Source organism: Oculina patagonica, chromosome 14 (genome assembly GCF_052425735.1).
Source record: "Oculina patagonica isolate OP01 chromosome 14, crgOcupat, whole genome shotgun sequence".
NCBI classification, from domain to species: Eukaryota; Metazoa; Cnidaria; class Anthozoa; order Scleractinia; family Oculinidae; genus Oculina; species Oculina patagonica.
Window position 1 is genome coordinate 1,101,242 of NC_135771.1, and position 20,092 is coordinate 1,121,333.

Here is a 20,092-nt window from a genome sequence, read left to right on the forward strand (position 1 = left end):
CAGATGATCTAATAAAGCGTCTTGTTTTCAGGTTATTGTTCCCTTATCCAAACACTCGTAAAACTTTGTTCAATAAAATAGATGAATTATAATAAAACGGGCCTTCAGTTGAGTTCATTTCCTCAATCCTAACACAGAGCGAATTTGTTGAACCGAAGTTGAATTTGAAGAATCACAAACGGTATCCTTTAGTTTTTCACTTAAACTGTTGCCGAAATACGTGAAACATTCGGGACGTTTATTTTTGAAAGGTAGCTTATTTCCCTGACAGGTTGGTTATACGTATTTGTTTAATCTACTATTTAATTGCTCCAAGTCGATCCTTTGCCGAGACGCTAGTTCTGGGATAAAGGTTGGAAAATAATGTCTAGTGTATAGTCGTCCAATTTTCTTCGTGGTACAATTTGGTATTTTACTTTGTTCAGGTCCGAGTCAGGTGTATAACGTAATAATTTGATAATAGAAAGCAAAGCAAAATACTAAATTTTACAAAGGGTAAAATTGAACCATAACATGTATCCGCGCCGCCCGCTCGATTCGAAGCCGTCGGTAGCGGGATGTCTGCCACCCTCGCCCATTTATTTTTTAGGGGAAGGGAGGGGCGCTTGTACCCAGGTTAGGCGCACGGGGGTTGAGGGCAAATGTCTCGCCGTTTTGCCAGGCCTTTAGCAGCTGTTGTTTGGGGTCGTCGCATGGGAAGAAACGTTGCGTTACACCCAAAAAACAGCTGCAAATGGGGTAGAGTAGCGTTTATCCTTTCCAATACTCCTCACGTGGAGGTGGATATAAACAATCACCAAAGCTTTATTATGCAACCCCACGACTGAAGATTCGTTTTCAGCATGACCTATTCCATCCTCGGAGACCCAGGGGCAGTTAGTGGGGGCGGGGAAAAGTCTATACGGGCGAGAAAAAAATCGGCGAAGAACTTGACTTTTCTTCGCCGATTTTTTTTTCTCGCCCGTATAGACTTTTCCCCGCCCCCACTAACTGCCCCTGGGTCTCCGAGGATGGACCTATCCCCACACTACTTCGTAGAAGGGAGGCCAATAGAGCAGCTTCTTTCAAAAGTGATACTGCACACAAAAAAATCCGATTATGGGGAAAAGAAAATACATAGCAAATAACAAAGATGGTATTTTAGCTCGGTGAGGCCCGACGGGACGAACCCAGGCCCCCAGATACCGGGGGCGCCAACCAACTGAGCCGGACGGGGGAGGGGATGGCCCGCCGCATTGTGTAGTTATAATAAAGATGGTAAATTTCAAGCTCGGTGATGGCCTCTCAGATACCCAAGGGAGGCCATGGGTTCGATCTCCGTCGGGGACTCAGAATTTTTCTTTGTCCCGTGCTCATGTCCCTGGGTCATGTTATTGTTAAACAATTTCATCTTCATTTTTACCACCGAGCTTAAAAAAATACCATCTTTATTATTTACTACACACTTGATGAATTCGACATTGCTGATCCTAGCAGTTTGCTGGACGACTCTCGTCGGGTAGCTCAGAGCGCTCAACCGGTATCTGGGAGGCCATAGGCTCGATTCCCGTCGGGGACTCAGAATTTTTTTTTGTCCCATGCTCGTATCATTGTTGAAGAATTTCATCCTTCTTAAGAAAATGCATGTAAAATTGCATATCAAAGGCGAGTACATTTTAACTAAACTGATGGAAATGATTGAAAAAATTGTAGGGAATATAGCACAGAAAATGCCTCCTCCTACCCCTCCCCTCACATCGACGTGATGGACAAATAGCCAATCAGATTGAAGCCGGTTTACAGTCATTTGGCTGTCATTTGATAACTGGCGGCAAAGACGCACGTTGTTTTACACAGTTTGTCTGTCTCGTGTTCTCTTGGGACGCAGGGAGTTAAAGCGCTTTTATTATTCAGATAATCCTTCAAAAAGTTATGAATTAAGTTATGAGACATTCATCCAGCTTTTGGGGTAATCTTCGGCGTTGTACTCGTTTGACGGACAACGTTTCCGCGAGTTTACAGCAAGCTTAGTTACGATCATATTTGCGGAAAATATGGAAGTTTCCTTCACTAAACGTTCAGATGGTGTAAAGAACGGCAAAGTAAGTTCCACGGCGGAGGGCAGTGCTGAAAGCACAGATGTTCCTGATATAAACGAAACGAATTCAAATGAAAATGAAACAGACTTAACGCCGGCAGTCCAAATGCAGATGTTAACAAATTGCGAAGATGAGAATGAGCTAGAGACGGTAGAGATCATTGCGTTGAATTCTAGTGGACAACAGCTGGGCAACGAGACAATGGCTAAATCATATTTAGTTCAAGGTAAGTCGCTTTTTATATGCCTGCAAAGCGAAATAAAAAAACCTTTGACGTATATAGACAAGGATGACCGCTAGAACTTTGTAATTTATACAACGTGGGCAACAAAAATATTTTCCAGGCTGGCTGGTGTTGCCAAGTACATGTATTGCACAATCGTGTTCTGGTAGACAAGAATCGGTACAAAAGGCCAAACAATTCAGCTAAATAATACTTCTGCAAACATGGAAATACAATGGTTGTTAATGGATAAGAAAAAAAATAGTTTTGATTTTAAAGTGAAATTTTATCCCATGATTCAGATTCACTATGTGAAGACGATGGTCCAGACACTTCTCTTATGCTGTCAAGTCACCAGGTAAAAGGAAAGATGTTTTGTATAAAGATATATTTAGATCCATTTTTTTAGATTTAGTGGCTAATTAGTTGATAACTGCAGTATCCAATGATGGTTGTATTTATTCTCCTTACTGCATGATCAACATAGCCGGGCCAAACGAGGATGAGAGTTGATGAGAGTCCAAACTCTCGCTCTCGTTTGGCATGGAACTTTCACGAACTTTCATTGACTCTCATGCGCTCGCATCAACATTGAACGTGTTATAAATTTTTAATGAGAGTCGATGAGAGTTTTCCCTCTGTAATAATGGTTAGACTTGTGTTTCACAATAAATGAAATTTAATAACTCAACGTTTACATGCGTTCATCTCCTCGACTCGACTCATAGATCAGCTTGACAATGAGCAAAGTGTTCCACCATGTTTACCTGAACACTCGACCTCATACTCGACCGTACATACAGACCTTGTGCTACAAAATATCAAAACTCATATAACTGGTTCTAAACGTGCTTACATGAAAGTGAGGCTGTTATGACACCCTCGTTGGCCAGAGTCGATAGTCGATGAGAGTTGACTAAAACTCTCATGAGAGTTAATTCTCATAAACTGTCATCCTCGTTTTGCCAGGGCTTTATAAATATGCTTCTTTTGAGAATTTGGTGAAATACCAAGCAAATATCCCAAGTTGAAAAAAAAAAAAAATTATCAGCAGTCTGCTTGATGTGTTGACAATGTAAGGGAAAATGAGATGATGTTTTGTTACCTAGTAAATAAACTTTTAGAGCATTTACACATGCTGCACAAGTCTACTAGTCAATAACAAGCAAATTTAATATTAAATTTCGCTCTTCATAGTGGGAGGAAATGCGAGGTGGCTGTATTCACAAGCTACAAACCCCTTACAAAGTTGTATAAGCCTAGGGCTCATAACCCAAATTTTATGGTATTTCTTTTATTACCCAGGCAGGCAGGTGAAGCCTGGGTTTAAATTTCGGCTTTATTATTTTTCCGTTTCCACGTTCAGTCACAAATCGCCGTCGGGGCTCTAAAGCGCATGCGTCAAGTCCCAGTCTGCGCACAATACATGAGAAGCTGTCGTTCTTGAAATCAATCAGTGCTATAATTAATAAACTTTCAGCGCTGAAATTACATACAAACGAACATGTTGTTCGCAGTAGACCCACACAAAAAGACGTTGAGCCCTCTCGGTTCTCGGAAGGGGTCGGTCCTCAAGCCTTACGGGAAATTTATTTACGAGGGAACATTTAATTTATGAGTGAACCTATCGATTGAATATCGTGTTATACCAAATGAGCTATCAAAAGCGTCATGGTATTTTTAGATCGTAAAGCAAGTGGAACCCCTGTACGAACTCTAGAATTTGTTTACGAATGTATCAAACATGACTCAACATTCGCTTTCAGCGAGTCTATAATGCGCTTGAATAATTTTAATTTTAATTATATACGTGATTTCACTCGCTCGTAGGCGGACTAATGTCGGATTTTAAGTGTGAAGTAACTGATTTCTCGAAGTGCTTGCATAACTTGAGTGTATTAAACGACGCTTGTCCACCCGAAATTAGGGTCAAGAAAATAGCTAAAGAAATGTTCCAGGTAAATCTAAGTTACATTATTGCCGGATGTTTCTTCTGGTCAGTGTAACGACTAGCTATGACTGCCTGGGTACACGCAGTCAGGCGTCTGGTTAACAATATTGTTCCACTTGATCTTCTGGTGCATGATTATAATAACGCCAGCTCCGCAATACATATCTCACTGGCTATAAGCTCAATGTACCATTCAAAATAAAATAATGATAATAATAATAATTTGCTTATTATTGTGTTGTTGTGCACTGGTAAGTTTATCTCCATTTGTTTTGTTTTTTTCAGAAACTTATTTCAAAGAACTTTAATGGAGAAATCAGAGCAGCCAAAGATGTTGAAACCTTTCTTGAGCGACCAACATTACTTCTTGCTCTACATGAGACCAGCTTACAAGGGATTGTTGATAAAATGCTGGAGAAGCTTATCTCTGTGATTGGTGATGAGGATATTGATTTTGAAGAAGCCAGGATGGCATTTTTTACACATGATTCAGGTTAGGCAAATTTCAAAATTTAAAAGTGACTTTTTATCAATTTAAAAAGTGCTGTGTTGCAGTAGCGCCGGAGCCACCAGCGGCATAGGGCACCAGGACCAGGCGGGAGCCGGCAACCCGACCGACAGGCGCCGAAACCATGAAGAGTCTCAAGCCCCGAGTAGTTACAGCATTATTCTATCTTAAGTCATTTCTTTTCAGGCATTTTGCAATAGGTTTTCTCTCTAATGGCAGCTTAAACCACCAAGGCTGTATGTTAATCAGACTTACAGTACTGATAATAGGCTGTGTTTTATTCTCTGTGTAGTTCACTGTTTGTCACAAATAATCCAAGGAACAGAAATATCTGAAGGAGGTGGCTGGGAAGAAACTCAGAATTGGCTGATTGCATTGTAAGTCCTTTTAGTTTAAACTGCCAAGCTTATAAATATGACCACCTCATTTGGCCCAAAGAAAAGCTCAGTAAAAAGCTTTCTTGATAATTTAAGAATCACTCTGTGTATGACAAATGGAAAATGATCTGAAGCACACACTCTCAGTTATCTTCTTGCTGAATTTAGTGTGGAACAGGTTACGCTGTACTTATATGGTCCTGGACATTTACTGTTAGGGCAAATAGCTGGAAATAATTTGTCATGTAATTGTTTGAAGGAACAAAAGCAAAAACAGTCACACAATCGTTTTGTGCAATCAGATTAATTTTTCAACATGTTAAAGTGACAAATCCACACACACAAAAAAAACATTGAACAGGTTAATTTTTTGGACAAATTTTGTCACAAGTTTAATGTTACCCTGATTAAAAAAAGATCTAATTACCAAGCATTTGCTAATAGACAGCTCTTACATTACAGTCATTTTATTTGATTGACATTTATTTACATTTGACTGCATGTAGAGGAGAGCTACCATCAGTACAGCAGAGCCATGTGGCCATTGCTCAATTGAAACATCCTGTTAACTTGGGAAGGACACTTGAAGAAACTCACTTGGTTGTACTGGTTCTTGCTCCTAGTAAAGCTGTAAGTACACACATCTTTAGGCTTTAGGGCAGGTTTTCATAAGCAACAGTGTTGCAGGGTCAAGCACAAGGGTATAAATATAGTAAGTAAAAGTAAGTAAAGTCTCTTCGGTGTGGCCGGCGGGTGTTTTTGGGGGGGGGGGGGAAAAAAAAACCCCCCCTCCCAAACAGTAGGATAATCATCATGCTCTTCATTGTTGTCATCATCATCATCATCATCATCATCATCATCATCAACAACAACAACAACTTGAATCCAGGGCTGAAAAATAACAGTTGGTCAAAAGACATTGGCCGACAAATTTGCTCATGTCCGACGAAATCCGAATTGTGGTCGGACAAGATGTCTGGACAATTTTTTATCATAACTTGTAAGCACGCCTTTTGTTTTTGGTGATGTCCGACCACAATTGGACCAAGATGGTGTCTTAGTAGGACATATGTCCTTTCAAGTGAAAAAAATTATTTATTTAGCCCTGTAAATCAATACTCAAAACAAAGTTTTATTAATAGGTTAATAACAAAATCAACTAAGCCAACTGCCAAAGGATCATATTTTTATTTAAAGTAACCTAATTATTACATTAGTGTAAATGAAAAAGGACCATTTCAGGTGTTCTGTTTTTAAGTTGAAAGCAATATAATGATCCCTTATGTTCTGATCCATAAGACCTGTGTCCATCCCCAAAATAATTTCCACAAGACACAAGTCCTTCTTCAGCACAGTCAGTGGCTGCTAATAACTTTTATTAGAAGGCACTCAGCCATGCATGTTATATTGGAAGTCTAAAAAATTGATTTGTTCTTCAGTTGTTTTCTATTTGCTGATAGAACACAAACTCACATGTGCATTGCTCTTAAAAGCAAAAATTAGTTTTGATTTTTGGCTTAAAAATACACAAAATTTGTTCTTAATATGTTGATCCAGAACCAACTCTCTCGTAATGAAAGCACTTCTTATTGTCTCTGACTTTCTTGCAGAAAAGTACCAAGAACTCTTTGGAGACAGGCAGAACCTTTGCAACATTGCTGTCAGACATAGAAACAAGACAATTGCTTATTGAAGTGGAAACTGAGGAACAGTTTAAGGTTGGACTGAATAAAATAGAATTACAGTGGAATCTCGATATAACGAAGGGCCAAGGGACTGGCGAAATATGTTCGCAAGAACAAGGTTTCATTATAAAAAGGTTCTTTTCCATATATTTTACTATTACTGGGGCATAGAATATCGTTCGTTATATCGAGGACTTTGCTATATAGAAGTTCGTTTAATCGAGGTTACACTGTATTAACATTGATTATAAATCATGTTATTTACAAGTCAGTGATCTGATCTTGTCATACAATTATATACATTCAAGGACCTTTGCATGAGTTCTGCATGAGCTATTGTTATCTGATGAATGGTTTAGATCAAAAATCAGCATTTTTTATAATGTTGGTGTCTTATTTTGTTCACAGAAAGTGTTGTCCGATCGCAAAGATATGCTCTCCTCCAGATCATTCACAAAAGCAAGGCACAACTCAAACAAGATGTCTTCTCTTCATCCAAGGTCTTCTTTTATCCATGGACCAGAAGATCAAAAGGTATCAGTCTTATCAAATGTTCAAGACTTTGCTTATTATAATTTACTGCACATTATTAAGTATTTCTTTTCCCTACTGTCACATTTTCAAGTTCTTGTTTTAAAAAGTTTGTTCTACTTCCGTAAAATCCTGGTTATAGGCCCCCACCCCACCCCCCACTTATAAGCCCCCTACTGGTTATAGGCCCATCTACCTGGAAACAAAAAAATTTCATCCAGTTATAATCCTCTGGATATACATGTAAGCCCCCCTCTGCTGGATGACAGTTCTAAACAGTGCTAAATGTTGCTTTATCGTGGCTTTTTAACATGAAAACATATTTTGATTAACACTGCCATGCCTCATTTCATAACGTTTTTTTCATTCCACTTATTAATAAGTATGTTTATTATCCATTTTGACAGAAATCAGAGCTCTTTTCATTTGGAAGAGGGCTTATTAGAGACTTCAGAAGAAGATGGCCACATTATTTTTCAGATTTTAAAGATGGTGAGTCGAGACAATATGTGTGCTGTAAGATAAGTCACATGCAGTCTTCACCTTGTATGTAGGGTTAATACCAGATTTATGTTACTTAAATATGCAAAATTAACAGCAAAAGCTCATTGATATAGCAGTGATTGAAAACACTGTTTTGAAAGCAGTTTCTTCAATTACAATTGAGACAAAGGGCGCTTAATGTTTTGACAAAAATGGATGTTCTCTTCACACAAGTGTTGATCATGGGAATGTTTTATAATCCATCTCTTGAATCTGAAATCCCAATGTTTTATTATCAAACAGGAATAAGAGGTCGTCATACTATTTCTAAGTTGGTCTCAACGACACTGTTTTTGTACTTTGCCTGCCTTCTACCATCTATAGCTTTTGGTGTCCTCAATAGCCGTAACACTAAAGGACAGATAGGTAAGTAAGAAAGTCTTTTGGTTTAAATTACAGTACCTAAATAGTAAAGCACAGGCATTTATGTGCTGTGGAGAGCCCGCCCGGGGGGGGGGAGAGTGGGGTAGCTTCAGATGAAAACAGCATTTTATATGCCTGGCCCCATGGCCAGTTGTTCAAAGTTTGGCTTTTTACTGACCAACTTGGATAAATTCCTAAGATTTGGATAGATCTAATGGATAGGGTAGTTTGTGATAATCTAAGCCTAAACTCTTGTCGTTTGCATGTATTTCTAACTACTGGTACAGAACATTGCATAGAACACTTTCTTCAGATCTCACTGCAAATAATATATAAACAAACTGCACTCAACACATTTTTCTTGCAGATGTACAGAAAGTAATTATATCGCAGGCTGTGGGAGGAGGGCTGTTTGCTCTCATTGGAGGACAACCCTTAATTGTCATGCTTACCACAGCTCCACTGGCACTTTATGTAAAAGGTACCTACTGTAGTCAGTGTGTTGGGGTTGTGAAGTGGATTATTTTAAAGTGCACCTAACCCCCCGAAACAATACTTTCAAAATTGATTGTACATGAGTTAGAGAGTTGAATGGTTAAATATTTCTTCATCTCAATGTTGCGTTTTTAAGTTATGAAGGTTTATTTTTCCAATATGTTAATGAGTATGACGTCTACCCAGTCTTCATTCAATATACAGATTTTGACTGGTTCACACAAGCAGTATTTAAAAAGCATTATCAAAATACTCGCAATTTCCACAATTTTTATTGTAAATTTGGTGTCTGGTAATGGCAAGTAAATAATGATATAAGCAAAACAAGTATGCTTAAACGCCTGGGTAGATGTCATACTCATTAACATATTGGAAAAATAAACCTTCATAACTTAAAAACGCAACATTGAGATGAAGAAATATTTAACCATTCAACTCTCTAACTCATGTACAATCAATTTTGAAAGTATTGTTTCAGGGGTTAGGTGCACTTTAAGTAGATATGATGAGGGTAAGCTTGTGAAAACAGATGGATTTGTTTCACGTTGCAGAAACTGACCGACAGAAATCTATTTTGCCTTTGCAAGGATCGGAGGGTTTATGTTCATTAAAATACAATAATACCACTTTTAAACTGATCAAGTTTTAAACTTAAATTGATTTAAAATATATACTTTTACAGGTATATGTAAGTTAAATTAATAGCAGATTTTCTCCCTCCATTTGTAACTGTACATCAATTTACTATCTAGAACATCTTTTTGTCACTGTAATTTAAATCTTTATTTGTTTCTCTTTTTATTTCAGTGATCTACAACATTTCCGTAGACCACGATTTGGATTTCTTTGCATTGTATTCTTGTACTGGCTTGTGGAATTCATTTTTCCTTTTCATTTATTCCACATTTGGGCTTTCCCAGATAATGAAATGGTCAACAAGGTACATAACTCTGCATATATAACTTCAGTTTTTAATAATACTTATAATATTCTGTTAAATTTAAATTTTAGTGAAGAATTGGAAGGGTCATGGTTGCTCACCACCTTTCAAATGGAGAGACAGAAAAATGGAAATTGTAAATCTCATCATATATTATATGAATCATATTAAGTGTTTTTAACTTTTAGGTCAACAGAGGAAATTTTTGCTTTGTTCATCTCTCTTGCATTTACAGTGGATGCAATAAGTAGTATCATCAAAGGTAACTAGTCATTAACGGTTGTGTTATAAGGTTTTGAAATCAAAATGCAATTAAAAAGTCTAAGATCTTAGAGCTGCAAACTTCTTACTTTGTAATATCTCTTTCATGCCATGTATCTGGGCATTCTAAGATGTTCCCATCTCCTTAGCAACTTGAAGTTTTCATTCAAGGGTGTTCTGTTGTGATTATGTGACAGCAACTGGTGTAATTTTATACTTGTCTATTTGATTGCAGAGTATTCAGATCTTCACTGCCCAGTGAGTTCTTGCTGGAATTCTTCATCTTGTGGTGTTGATCCGTCAGCTCTTAACTGCACTCAGGTCACTGATACATCAACGTGTCATAGAGAGGGAGGTCTGTCCTATGCTGTAGTAAGCTTAGGAACAGTTTGGATTGGTTTGGCACTCTACAATTTTCGTAAGAGGTTAGTGCTCCTTTTGTGCCATATTTAACAACTGCTACCTTATCGTTACTTTTTTCGCAGGAACTTAATTTCGCGCAAATTGAACAGGCATATTTCAGTCGCAGGACTTAGTTTTCGTGATTTGGCCAAAAATACGCAATAAACATAAAAAATACAATAAAAAATGTTAAAAATAAATTTTCGCAGGTCTTTAATTGTTAAAAAAAATTGCGAAAAATTAAGACCGGCGAAAATAAGTAACATTAAGGTACTCAAATTAATCAGAAGTTGGATGACTGAATTATCCAGAGGCTCCCAGAAAAAAAAAACAACAGAAGCAAATAGGCCATTTCCGATATATAAATTAAAAATTCTAACTTGGCTCTGAGGCTTGGGGGAATAAAATAAAATATATCACGTCGAGGTTCAGGGATGAATAAATCATTTCTTTTGTTTTATTCCCCCAAGCCTCGTAGCCAAGTTAGAATATTAATATATCGGAAATGGTCTATTGAGAAAGCAATAACAAAATTATACTCAAGTTCCCTGTTTGATTGAGCCTATGCAAAGCTAGAAGAAAAAGGTATTATTGTTGTTAACTAACAGTCATTTTATTTTTCAGTCCATTTCTTGATGCTGGCAAACGAGAAGCATTGGCTGATTATGCACTTGTGGTGGCTGTACTTGTCATGTCTTTTCTTGCTTCATATTTTATGAAAGACATTGAAAGTAAGTGTGGATCGAGAAAAGTGGCTGCAAACACTGTTACAAAATGTTTTTAACTACCACTAATACCGATGGGGCGGAGGCCGGCGAGACGTGTGCGGGAGCGCGTGGTGAGCCCCGGGCAGGGGGGGATCGGGTATTGATGTTATAACTGGTATTTAATATCACTTATAATATAGTGGTAATTGGCCTGAGCCAAGTATACTTAATTTTGTGTTGTGATACAAAATTGTATGATTAGGCCTTGCCAGTGTAAATCCCACAAGCCACATGACCAAAAAAGAAGTGACAGAACCTAAAATAAATTGTGATAAAATGACAAATGATTTGGCACTGTTGAGGCAACTTCCTTGTTCTAACATCAGGCCTGGGTCATCCAAATGATGGATAAAGCTCCTCGCTGGATAAATCACTATCTACTAGATAGCATAGTTTGTTTTGTCAACATTATTTTATCTACTGAATAGTGATTTATCTGGTGTAAAGCATTATCCTCCCTGTGAACTTCTGAGCCATATTGGAAGAGCCATACTGAAAGAATAGATATTTTATTGTTAATTTTATTCTAGCATCTTTTAGCGTGTAGATAAGGTATTACCTTTTTGTAAATTTATTTATTTATTTATTTATTTTTTCCTTCTTCATTTTCTTCTTCACCTCCTGCCTCGAATAGCTAGGCTAATTGCGGGTGGTGAAAAATATTGTAAATAATATTGATTGTTTAAATAAAGTTGTTGTTGTTGTTGTACGTAGCATATGATTAGTCAATTGTTGGATTTTTTATCTTAAAGCGTGTACGACCATATCGCCATGAAGCATGCACTTTAAAAGCTGTTGAATTATTAAAGAAAACTGCTCATTCAATGCATGCACATTAAATTAACTGCTTCGTTCTTACTGATTAACAGGTTACAAGTTTGAAGCAAGCAGTACATTTTCCTTCACTGTTGCACCTTTTCACAAGCTCAGTTGGGGTGCGGTGTTTGCAGGGCTTGGTCTGGGTTTCTCTCTTTCACTGCTATTTTTTATGGATCAGAACATCTCGAGTGCAATGGTTAATAACCCTGGAAACAGGTGAACATAACAAAAGATCATACTATAACAATAAACCATAAGTTATAGCCTCCATTGGTAGCAACTGCATGTAACAATAGTCATTATTTTCAAGACATTGTTGGTTTATAAAAGCTGGAGTTGGAGTTCGAAGTGCAAGGACCAATAGAAACAATTTACACTCCAGACCCAAGGGGGGAGTAGATTAAGAAGTATACTAAGTAAGGTCGTGCCTTTTAAAACAGGGCTGGCCAAATGGGCCACTAAACTTGAAGCCAGACACTACCTTACTGGAACATTTTTTTATATATTATTTTTATATATTATACATGTATTTTTGGTCTTTTAATAAGCCAGATTTATTATTCTGCACATTACTCCCCATCAAATGTCTTCAGGATTTAGCCTTGGTTCTAACTGATGATTGTTTTGAATGCTTTTAGATTAAAAAAAGGCAGTGCATACCACTGGGACTTGCTTGTTGTAGCAGCAGTGAATGCCTTTCTATCCTTGTTTGGCCTGCCTTGGGTACATGCTGCTCTGCCTCATTCACCATTCCATGTCAGGGCACTGGCAGATGTGGAAGAAAGAGTAGATAGAGGGCATGTGTTTGAAATGTAAGTATACAGGAAACTTCAATCTTTAAATAGCCTCCTACGCAGACGTTCTCTTGGCTTGTCACGCAATCTTTCCTCCCCAACGAATGTCATTCAGAAAGATTGCATGACAAACCAAAAGAAAGTCTGCGTAGGAGGAGGAGGATCAGTTGTCAGTATTTTCAGTCATCTCATCTACAACCTGAGTAGACAGGTGTTTGATATTCATCATACATGAAATGGTGAGGTCAAAGAGGAGATTGACAATAAACTTTTCTTTTTTAGCATTGTCAAAGTAAGAGAAACGAGACTGTCTGGCTTAATCTCAAGCATTCTGATTGCCTTGTCCCTGTTGATGTTGCCGACACCACTTACGCTGATTCCGACATCAGTACTTGATGGCTTGTTCCTGTTTATGGCCATGACTGCCTTGGATGGCAACCAGATGTTTGAAAGGGCGCTGTTGTTGCTCACTGAACAGGTCGGAAGTTGCTCATAAATGAACAAACAACACTTTGTTGCAATCTAATGCTGTCATCGGGTCATTTTTATAATTAATGAGGTTAAAATTTAATAGCAAAATGAATTCCAATTGTGAGTCCACTGATGCCTTACAATAGCCGACCAGCGCGGGAACAGGCAAACCATGCGCGAGACTCAGTAACCTGCAGCGGGAGCTGCGCAGGGAGAAACCACCGTGCGGGGGATAGAGGGATCGGGTATACAATATAGGGGATTCCCATTCAAATTAAGGGCTTTTAATTAGGGTCTGGAACTTCTTCTGAATGTCCGAGGGGGGGGGGGGGGGCTAAAGGGGGTATGATAAATACAAAACTGCATCGGAAAACTTAAAAAAAAAATTGCAATACTACATTGTCGTTCACAGTTTTATGCTTTTGTTTTTTTTTTGTTAGCAGTTCTTAAGATAGTTATAGATATTTATAGTTGATGTGATGTCTTAAACGATGTTATCAACTTAATAAATGTAGATGTAGATGTAGATGATAATAATTCCATTTAAAACGATACTGTCTTGCAGGCTGCATACCCTCCCAACCACTACATTCGGCATGTCCCTCAGAGGAAGATGCATTTGTACACTGCTGTACAGTTCCTGCAGCTTGGCGTCTTGTGTGGATTTGGGTTCGCCCCACTGCCATATCTCAAGATGGTGTTTCCTGTTCTGCTTATGTTCATTTTGCCAGTCAGGTAAGAACAAAATGATGTATTTTATTTTTTTCTGCCCCCTGCACCCACCCTCACCCAACTTCCACCGAAAAGGAAAAAAAGTTTGAATGTGCAGTTCCACAAAATAAACATACCCACCCAGAGAAGGGTGTTCTGGCAGGGAGGGGTAGAACCCATTTTATTGCATGTGATTGATGCACAAAAATGGCATAACATTGGATAGAGGTACAGTATGACCAATTTGAAGTTTCAAATTGGATACAGTGTACCTGTATTTGGACACCCACATGATCGTGCCCCAATTACGTGACAAATAGGTGCACACGCAACAGAACTAGATCAAAAATCAAAATTTAGAATTTTGTTATAGATACATTTCACTAATTAAAGTTATAGTCGCTGCTTGTGTGTCTAGTGGACCATATATACATTGTCAATCATCTTTGAAAGTTACATGGAACCAAGGGTTTAGCCTGCGAGAGCAGACGGCGGCTTTTTTTTGCTCGAGTTTCAGCCGAGAAAGCTGTCTTTCTTCGCAGTCTAACTAGGTTTTTACATAAATGGATCTTCTGTTCCTTTGTCCACAATTTTCTTCTTTTTTAATTGGTAATATGTGGATAAGTGTTTTAAGTTGATAATCTTGTGATCTTTTGCAGACATCTTCTGGTTCCCAAACTGATCTCGTCAAAGTACCTAGAGGCTTTAGATGCTCACTTGTAATTGATGGCTTAACATTGAAGGCATATTGCAACAAATACATGATAATAATTCAAGACAAGACAAAAACGAAAACATTCTAGTGTTCTATAACTGCATAGGCATAAAAGCTGCATTGGCATTACAGTGTTAAAGATCTGTTTGTGACAGAGCAGTGGGTGTGATTGATTGTTTGCAGGCTGCCAAAAGCCACAGCATTTTTAAAAGTTGATAAATAATTTGACATTAAACTGACTAAAGGGAATTTATGGGGGTCAGAAGAAAAGAGGTACTATTTAATATACGTAAGATTTTTGTGTGTTGATGAAGAATGACATCTATAAATTTCAAATTTTTACTAAAATTTACTGATCTCCAAGAACCTAAAAGATTGCATCTCAATTTTTATATGCAAATTTTTGTCACACAAAAATTAAGGAACAGGAGTCTTTGATTTTACTTCTATACTCCCTTATAAGAAACAATTAATGTTCCCCTCCTGGGGCATTGAAGGGAAGGCAAAAAAAAATTAATGAACGGAGACTTAGCTTCTTTGTCTGTCATTGTGACAGATATGTACACTGTAAGGCCAAGCCTTTTTTTCTCTCAGCCTACTTAATTTCAGAGCTATTTGAACGACAAGGCAATGTAAGATGATTGCCAAAGTATCTTGTTACGTTTGGTGGCAAATCATTATTTTGTGGATTTTTGATGGTTTTAGACATATGCTGCAGTAGGCTTGCTTGCCAGCCATTTTGAGTCCAGTTTTGACCACATTAGTAACCGACAAATTCTAAGGTGTGCATGGATAGATACCTGGGCACAAAATGGCTGGAAAGTAAGCCTACTGCTATAATTACGTACAAACAAACGACAAACTCTGTCATTATTTCAAATTTATTTACAAGTTTAATGTTGTATTTTACATTTTAAAATATTAACTTATTACAAGAAGTTCTCTATGTACAAAAAAATGTTGATCCTAAAATTAACCATACATGTACATGTTCAGCTATTCTACAGTTATATGCAAATCTATAAAATGTTTGGATATTTAAGTCTCAATGAAAAAGTCACTAAAAGAATTATTTAAAGATCTTGAAATTATTTACCCTTAAAAAATATTTTAGTACAGTTGCCATTAAATAAAAACAGTGAACAAAACAAGTTACATTTTGTTTGACTACAAAATGACAGCCTTTTATAATATTATCAACTTACTATGGTGAGCATTCAAGAAAATTTTTACAAGTTGCTACCAAACTGCTTTGAAAAACCAAACTTTACTGGAAGCACATATACGAGAGGTAAGAAGCACATGCATTTTAGAGAGGAAATTGTCTAGTATCTTAGTTCATAGTGTTCTCCTTATTGACTCCTTACATTAGTTTTAATGGTTTGAGAATTTGATTGACAGTACAACTGTACATCAGGAAATTAAAATATCCATGCTCTTACTGTCTGTCTGCTCAGTTGACATTGTACATTGTAAGGATGTAAATTAATTTTTGTCACACTTGGGACTGCAAGTGTTGGATTTTCAATGTAATTTGGCTTGCAATCATTTTCCTTACAATAACCTCCCTTAACTTAAAAGGTACTGCAAGGTTCTCACCGTTATGTGACAACCCTGGCAGTAACTCTTATCGACTGAGAAATGTCATATACAAACAACTGTCTGTCAAAACAGGATCTTGCACCTGCCTTCGCACAACTGCCCCAATATTAACAAATGAATACTGCAAATTACTTAACTTCAGTAAAAGGAAACCTCTAAAAAGAGGAGGCTTAACAATATTAAGGAAATTTCTGTACGAAAAGAAGTTAATCAAAATGGAGAAGATATAATTCAACTCTGAATTCTTTAAACCTCTCATCTGTCTATTTTAAAAGTTTACCTACATTGTATCATTGCACTGACCAATAGTCTGGCTTAAATATGTGGCCACAAAGAATTTGGCTTTGTCCAAAAAAAATTTCATTATGGCCAAAGTAGTGCAAAAAGTTATTTTGCAAACATTTTAAATATGTATAATCATATTGAACTGTCTTTTCAGGACTAAAACCAACAAAAGTAATGATACATCCGTTATTGTCAGTCACTGACTGAAGCCTCCATTTTGGTGTTCTTTGTTAAACTTGACTAGCAGCTTTGTGCTCAGATACAACATTTAGTATAACCTGCGTGTTAGCAAAAATCCTTACAAATTAAACAAATTTATAAATAAAATTTAATTAGAAACGTTGTTTAGCAAAGTAAATTTTTTTTGAAAAGCTGTAGTTAAGTTCAAGAAACATGATAATTTTGTCAAAAGAAGCGATATAAAGAGGAGTGCTATTCTGCTACTTTGGGACATCGACATGAAAAAAAAGTTTTATTTGCTAGTTACTATACCTTGTGTATTGATTTGTTTGATTTTTGAATTAAGAAGTGTGAAGAAGGAAATTTTTCAGAGCATATTAAAAGACAAAAGCATGAAGACAAAAACTATACAATCACCAACTTATCATCAGAAGGTGATGCTAAAATATACTCTCAAAAATATCAATTAAAACCTTAAATTATTTAAGTACTAGCCAGAATTTGTGTTGTTAAATCCTTCTGGTGGAATCCAGTCTTGTTATGCCATTAAAAGCTGCATAGAAGCCCTTGTAGTGGCCTTCCAATAGGAAAAAAATGTCTTCAATTTACTTTTTTCATATTCCTTAATTATATTGTTGTTATTCAGTTGATGCTTCATAATACGTAGATAGAAGTGCTGCTTCTACAGGCTCCATACAAGATGGACATGTGAACGATCTCACCAACCAGTCTTCAATGCAGTCTTTATGATATATATGCATACAAGGAAGAAATCGAATTGGATCTCCCATGGCAAAGTCTGTCATGCAAATAACGCACCTGTAGGGAAGATTACATTACGCAAAGTTAAAAATAAAATAATTCATGTTTGTTACATTATCAGTGTATTAGCACTACAATGATTAATGTGGAAAATGTTGTACCAAGTCTTGACCATGCCCAAGCAAATAAGTCTAAACATTGCCTCCTTTAGGCACTTCGCATTTTCCGATCTGCAATAACAAAGCGCGAGGGAACGTGGGAAGGGAAAAGAAGAGATGCAAAGCCTTCCTTTTCTCCCTTGCATGTTCATTTCTCCCAAAAGAGAGAGAGAGGTGTCTGGGTACAAGGCAGGACTAAACAAGCAATAGCAGTAACAGAGCTGGTGAACAAAAAATAAAAACTTTGCACCCTCTTTAGTGAATTAGACCTATAATCTTCATGTAGAAAACATGCTTGCTATCAAGCACACTGAGGCAAAATTACTTCTGAACAGGGAAAATAATTATTTTGAGATAACATTCTGTTTAAAGTTAATGTCTTGCATGGAGAGAATGTCTGTTTGCACCCATATGAATGCTCCCCCTCGTCCCCACCTAAAAATAGTAAGCTTCTCCAGCGACTTATTTTGAGCTTTTTTGTTTGTAGCTTCTTAAAAATGTGGTTTAAAGTGGATATTGATAACGGGTTATTAATATAAATCTTGACCACGGCGTTACAAGGATTTGGGGCCTGGCGTCTAACATACGTGTGCTAGTCATATGGGTATGACCTTATAGCTTTAATATGTAGCTGATAGTCACAAGATTCCTACAGCCAATCAGCTAGCTACTATTTGCTTAAAGACTATACAGGCCAATTTCCCGGGACAAATTGCATAGGCATAGCAATACGGGCACATCGTATCTTATAGCATATAGAGCTTTTCAAATCCAATAGTTAGCAATTTTTAAAACAATTTTTAAAACATAATATTGATCATGTTTATTAAACTGTCAGGATGTATCATCTTATGAGCCATTTTTGAAATGAACATTTACAAGTAACAGCATGCAATTAATTCCTTGGACAAGGAAAATTAGAATTACAAAAAAACGAGAAATCTTAATGAATTTCAATTCATATTTCCTTGAAACCCTATACCAATAATTGGTATTTACATTATCTGACATACCAACATGTAGGAAGATACCCAATTTATTAAAACGTCTATATTAGTGATGAATTTAAATGTCTTTTTACCTAAAATTTTATTTCACATAATTTTATGCAAATTGAATTTCAACATGTTGTGCCTAGAACGTCAATATATAGCATAAACAAGAACAACGAGTGAGTCACTTAGCTAACCACTTGAGGTTTCAATGCATTTCTGCCCAATTTTTGTCGCATTTTCCAGTAAAATAAATATAAAACGAATATAAAACTGGTAGCAAATAAGTTTAATACTTGTGGTTCGTAATTTGTTCAAATCCTGTATTTATGAGTTTGGACACCTTCAGGAACGCGTTTAGTCAATTCAAGTAGACTGAATGTTGCCATTATTACAAGGAAATATTTTTTTACCGGAAGTCACGGTTCGATAGCAAAACAATAGCACAAAGTTCTATTATAAAATCGCGTGTTTCTTTATTGCCCGTCTAGTGGAAAAAATGCACGAAATTTGAACAAAAATAAACGCCAGTCCTTCTTTTCACGTTGTCAATAGAATATAACAACAAGGATAATAACACATCTGTCTCAACAGGAGAGTCTAGGAAAAAATTGATGTTAGCCAAAAACGGGAAATCGCTTCCTCTTTTGCAAACAAAAGCGAAAGGAAAGTGACGGTCCGATCCTACAGTTCCGCAATCGATTTATCACAAAAGCATTCCGCTGTATCCAAACCAGTTATAGTTCAAGAATATTTATATATTCACAGCATGTTTTGGGTTGATAACTTGCTCCAACGTCTTGAATAAAATATTCATCGCATTTCATAACTAATTACCTACTTTGTATAATATTTTTTCTTAAACTCTACACCTTTCCTTAAATGGTATTTACAATACGTATCCCTAGGAATATCCAGTGTTGTCGCAAATTATTTGAAAACGTAAGCGCTTTTACATACTCTCTCTTTTTTCCTTTCGATCCATCGTATTTCCCGACGGGAAGATGCTGAATCAGACCTAAACGCTGGGCTAAACGAATCTGTTGTTCTTCCGATAGGAGATGAGGAGCATGTTGACTTTGAATAAAGATTGGCGCTTCCTCCTGCAATACAAAAACGCTATAAGTGACTTGAAATCATCACGAAAGTAATCAAATAAGACAATATGTGTGAAGGTTTCTCGACCTGATATGGCGGCGGTGGTTCGCCAGTTGTCGGTGAATCTGTACTTTCCTCGTCGTGTAAAAGAGAAATATCGTCTTGTCCAGAGCCTTTCAGGCAGTTTCCCATTATGGGAGAGACTGAAGCTCTACAAATCCGACGGACTGAATGCGAACACTTACTTACTCAAACTCCCGGCCAGTACTTTGTCTGAAGAAAATTATTCTCAAAACAACAAATGTCATGCTGTCGTAACGTGACGTCATTTCTACTTCTTTCGTAATCGGAAGTCCTCGGGTCATTTCGGCGTTTTCCGGT

General features: G+C 37.1%; 2 protein-coding genes across 3 annotated transcripts; one reads left to right on the forward strand and one right to left on the reverse strand.

Annotated features, from left to right (window-relative positions):
• Positions 1-106: 106 nt before the first annotated feature.
• On the forward strand, positions 107-15,770 carry LOC144637882 (solute carrier family 4 member 11-like). Of its 2 annotated transcripts, XM_078496974.1 has the most exons (20): positions 107-181; positions 2,062-2,304; positions 2,604-2,659; positions 4,538-4,745; positions 5,053-5,137; positions 5,644-5,767; positions 6,748-6,855; positions 7,231-7,356; positions 7,761-7,845; positions 8,140-8,262; positions 8,627-8,740; positions 9,562-9,694; positions 9,883-9,956; positions 10,191-10,380; positions 10,982-11,088; positions 11,994-12,159; positions 12,582-12,755; positions 13,020-13,215; positions 13,774-13,943; positions 14,579-15,770. In XM_078496974.1, the coding sequence occupies exons 2-20, from the start codon at positions 2,184-2,186 to the stop codon at positions 14,640-14,642; spliced, it is 2,424 nt and encodes an 807-aa protein (XP_078353100.1). In that variant the 5' UTR covers positions 107-181; positions 2,062-2,183; the 3' UTR covers positions 14,643-15,770. The 2 variants fall into 2 exon arrangements, with proteins under 2 accessions (XP_078353100.1, XP_078353099.1); XM_078496973.1 differs by lacking the exon at positions 107-181 and having other exon boundaries at positions 1,799-2,304.
• Positions 15,502-20,012, reverse strand: LOC144637884 (RING finger protein 11-like). Its single transcript, XM_078496975.1, has 3 exons — positions 19,799-20,012; positions 19,574-19,716; positions 15,502-17,520 (listed from the first exon to the last, which is right to left on the reverse strand). Exons 1-3 carry the CDS (start codon positions 19,901-19,903, stop codon positions 17,340-17,342), a joined length of 429 nt encoding a protein of 142 aa, XP_078353101.1. The 5' UTR covers positions 19,904-20,012; the 3' UTR covers positions 15,502-17,339.
• Between the last annotated feature and the right edge of the window lie 80 nt (positions 20,013-20,092).

What these genes read in the sequence shown, in the direction of transcription:
- LOC144637882 (XM_078496973.1), top strand. Translation starts at nt 2,034, where the DNA reads ATGGAAGTTTCCTTCACTAAACGTTCAGATGGTGTAAAGAACGGCAAA. An exon ending in CTCTACAATTTTCGTAAGAG is followed by an intron (nt 10,381 to 10,981) that starts GTTAGTGCTCCT and finishes TTTATTTTTCAG; the next exon opens with TCCATTTCTTGATGCTGGCA. An exon ending in GTTAATAACCCTGGAAACAG is followed by an intron (nt 12,160 to 12,581) that starts GTGAACATAACA and finishes GAATGCTTTTAG; the next exon opens with ATTAAAAAAAGGCAGTGCAT.
- LOC144637884 (XM_078496975.1), bottom strand. Translation starts at nt 19,903, where the DNA reads ATGGGAAACTGCCTGAAAGGCTCTGGACAAGACGATATTTCTCTTTTA. An exon ending in AACCACCGCCGCCATATCAG is followed by an intron (nt 19,717 to 19,798) that starts GTCGAGAAACCT and finishes TTTGTATTGCAG; the next exon opens with GAGGAAGCGCCAATCTTTAT. An exon ending in TCGAAAGGAAAAAAGAGAGA is followed by an intron (nt 17,521 to 19,573) that starts GTATGTAAAAGC and finishes TCTTCCCTACAG; the next exon opens with GTGCGTTATTTGCATGACAG.